At 46.8% G+C, this 3,615-nt stretch overlaps 1 protein-coding gene across 1 annotated transcript; it reads right to left on the bottom strand.

Moving 5' to 3' along the window:
- Nucleotides 1-311: 311 nt before the first annotated feature.
- edn1 (endothelin 1) lies at nt 312-3,289 on the bottom strand. Its single transcript, XM_079176752.1, has 5 exons — nt 3,070-3,289; nt 2,696-2,849; nt 2,291-2,419; nt 1,918-2,022; nt 312-1,321 (listed from the first exon to the last, which is right to left on the bottom strand). Exons 1-5 carry the CDS (start codon nt 3,128-3,130, stop codon nt 1,183-1,185), a joined length of 588 nt encoding a protein of 195 aa, XP_079032878.1. The 5' UTR covers nt 3,131-3,289; the 3' UTR covers nt 312-1,182.
- Nucleotides 3,290-3,615: the final 326 nt, after the last annotated feature.

Here is a 3,615-nt window from a genome sequence, read left to right on the forward strand (position 1 = left end):
TTTATCCCCGTCTCTCACACTACGTCTCACTCCTTTTTTTCTTTCTCTTTTAGTGTTTTATTCACCAGTTTAAAATGGTCTCAGCACTGAACCCAGAATGCTTTTGTTACACCTCCTTGCTTTATAAAATCCACGGTTCACAGTAGATTTGGGTGCATCCGTTCCCTCTATTCCAGATTATCTTCAATTGCAGACGGTTAAATGCATGTTTCCTCGGGTCAGGGATCTGTTTTAGCTGCAGAGATCCAATGCATTGCACATGAAACAATAATGATAGTTGATCAGTTGTCTTTTTTTTTAAATAAGGGTGTACAAATTTTATTTCAGTTTGGCCAAAATTTGGCAACTTGGTGACAAAACATTTCATAGAAATGACAAACTCAAAACATGCGACGGACCAATATGGCCATCAAATTACAATGTGTAAAAAAAAAAAGAATAAATACATAGAACACGTGCATAGCATAGTGACACATAATTAAATTATGACAAATGCAGGGAAATCTTTGATAACATCAGCATGACACAACTCCGAGCAGCTACTGTACAGCATAGCTACGATGACTAGACATAAAGGAGACGTAGCCAATAGTTTCAGTCGGTGGAGAAATGTCTCGCACAAAGCAGTGAGGCACGTGATCCGCTCTATTACACAGTACAGCTTGTTATTCAGCCTGCTTTTGCATCCGTATAATGGCATTTTGAAATATAATAAGCAGGACTGCCTTCATCCATATACCGCAGTGATTTTAATCTCTATAACAGAGGGATTCATCTTAAATCCTTCCAGTAATGTCACGTTTTTGAAATGCTATTTGGTTTTTTTGAGTCCAAAGGGTCCGACGGCGAACACCTACAAGATGAATGTCCTCGACTCTGCAGGCCGAGGCCGAGTCCTCTGATCAGCTTATATCTCCCTCCACCTGAACTCCCGTTGTTGTCTCTGACCTCGTTCGTCTGTCTCATGAAGCGCCACCAAGTCCAAGATGTGAAAGCTCTCTGCTCTGACGCCGCCGCCGCCTCGGAGAAGCCAACACGGAGTGCGTTGGCCGAGCTCCCTCTGGGCTCTCCGTCGTCTTTCCACGGGGCTCCCCACTTGGCTTTTAGAGAAGGGCTAATGAAACCCTCTCTCTCTCTCTCCCCCCTTTCTGCATGACAAGGTGCGGAGGTCATCTGTCGTCTTTAGGAGGCCGTGCTCTCGCCCTCCCACGCTCTCGCCCTGTGCCGCTGCCTCGCCCTCCACTTCTTGAGCAGCAGACGGGTTCTCAAGACGGCCCGGATTGCCAGAGGCGACACCCGCTTCTTGTTGCCGTTCCTCATCCTGTACAGAGAGACGGAAAAACAACCGGTCACCCAAACCATCCATTTCCCCAGGTTATGTCAAATGCCAGACTCTAAAGCTGGCTGGACTTGAGCCGTACAGTCGCTCGCATTCAAACCGCCGAGCATGCCAAGTGTCATGCACGACACACTTTTAAGTGGTTTCAGCAGATTGTCGTTTGTTTTTCCCTCTTATTAATGTGTCAGAAAGTGCAGACGAATGGCGCCGCAGCTTTGAGAGGTTGAGTTTGCCACAGCAGCACTCGTGTACCATCATGTTCCAGAGAGCCCACATTACTCTCACTCCTAAGTGATGGAAAGTGATGCATTGAATTCTATTCGGCATTGTTAAGAGGTTATATAGAAGCCATTATGGCGCTCAGTCCTGATGTAGGGAATCCCTTGCTTGAGGGTTTATTTAGAAATTCCACGTGCTGCTCGTTTTTAATCTCTGCAGGCTCACTATGCAATATATATATATATATAAATACCCTGAGAGAGCCTGGGTGCTGCGTGAGTTTATAATGACCATGTCCATTTATTGTTTCAAATACACTGAGATATTCCGTCTCCTTCAGTCTAAACGGGTCGTCTTACCTCTTAATCCTGCCCGTGTCGGCTGCCAGCTTGTGTTTGCACTGCGCCCCGGCACAACCAGCGCCCTCGGCTGAGCGGATCACCGTGTCTGGGGATGTTTCATACCTGCGAGCGCAGAACAAATAACCACATACACGGTGAGAAGCGGGATCCCATTTCATTTAGGCGTTCCACGGTTTCGACACAGTCGCGGCGTCGTCGCGGAACTTGTTCCCACACGCGACGGAAAGGAGCACGAGAGCTCCGATTCGGGCCAATTCTAGTAGCCTATCGCTGACAGTATCCGATAAACGGGCGGTCTATTATTATTGTTGTTGTCTGCTCACGAGATGTTTGGGAAGATGTGATGGGAATGCAAATGACTCGTCGTTACCTGAGGCGGGTTTCCAGCCGGCAGAAGTTTCTACACGCGATGTCGTTTTGGCGGAGACACTGGCAGCGCGAGTCCGAGACCGCGCGCTTCGTTCTGGCAGCGTTGCCCAGTCCGTACGAGACCACGCGCCTGGAATGCAAGGGTGACATAATTCAGGTTAAACCACCGTATGAATGACTGGAGTCTGATTATTTCATATTTATAAAGTAAAACGTCTCAAAAGCAAACTGTACGCTACTTTAATTTGAGTTAACAGATCCCGTCCAATTCCTCAAAATCTCCATCTTAATATTTGCTTATTAAACTTCTGTCCAATATTTCTAATAAGTAAATATTTCGCTCTGTTTGTTGTTGTGGCCCCAACTGAAGTGTCTCACTCTCAAGAATGTGTTGATGTTGACTTACTCGGGAGTGTTGACCCATATGATGTCCAGGTGGCAGAAGTAGACGCACTCATTGTCCATGAAAGTGGCGCAGGAGCAGCGTTTGGTCCGCACATGTCTCCGCAGCTGGGTGTCGGTGGAGGCTGTGGGTGTCTCTCCAGCTGGCGCAGATAGCACTGTAATTGAATCATCGTTATCAAAACACCGCTTATTGTGTCCGCATAAATGCAGCAATAGTTTGTTTTGCTACTTTGCAGATACACGATTCACAATTTAACTGTAAAATAATTAAAGTAATACAGATATTATGTGGCTAAAATGTAGGCTATTGAAGCTAATGCACAGCTTAAATAGTTAGAATAAGTCGTTAAAAAAAAAAAAACATGCAAAAGTTACCTGCGCACATAATGCAGGAGTGCATCACTGACAACGCGGAAATCCAAATGTATACATCCATGACTGCAGGCTCTTCTAAAAAAAACTAAAACAATGAATGTTGCTCAAGAAAATGAATAATCCTCCAGCAGTGGACAAAATAACCATCCAGTGTATCAATCCTACGCAAAATGTGTCGGGAACCGTCCTCTAGAGATTCCCGCAGGGAGCGCAGAGGCGTCAGTCTGGAGTCTCTCTGTCAGTGTGGCCCCACATGTGCAGCCCTTTGACTTTATACTTGAGCGCCCCCCCCTCCCCCTCCTCCCTCTCCTCCTATAGTGTTGTCCCTTCGGCACGTACCCAAACACTGATGTTTGTTAGTGGTCGCGTGGACCAAGCTGAGGACTTCTTGTGATGTAGCCTTGGTTAGAGTTGGATGGAGGAGACGCCGGCCGACTGAATGCGAGCTTCGCTCTTAACAGCACTCTGTTGGATGAGTTGCACTTCTGAGTCAGCAGGTGGCAGTCACGCGACGGGATGAATGTCCCCGTTTTTACTGGAGAGCAC

Source organism: Pholis gunnellus (genome assembly GCF_910591455.1).
Source record: "Pholis gunnellus genome assembly, chromosome: 16".
Lineage (NCBI taxonomy): Eukaryota > Metazoa > Chordata > Actinopteri > Perciformes > Pholidae > Pholis > Pholis gunnellus.

Bases quoted from the DNA above. Each gene is read 5' to 3' on its own strand.
- edn1 (XM_079176752.1), bottom strand. From the start codon at position 3,130: ATGGATGTATACATTTGGATTTCCGCGTTGTCAGTGATGCACTCCTGC. The intron at 2,850-3,069 runs GTAACTTTTGCA...ATTCAATTACAG, and splicing joins CTCCTGCATTATGTGCGCAG to TGCTATCTGCGCCAGCTGGA. The intron at 2,023-2,290 runs GTAACGACGAGT...CTGCGCTCGCAG, and splicing joins CGGCTGGAAACCCGCCTCAG to GTATGAAACATCCCCAGACA.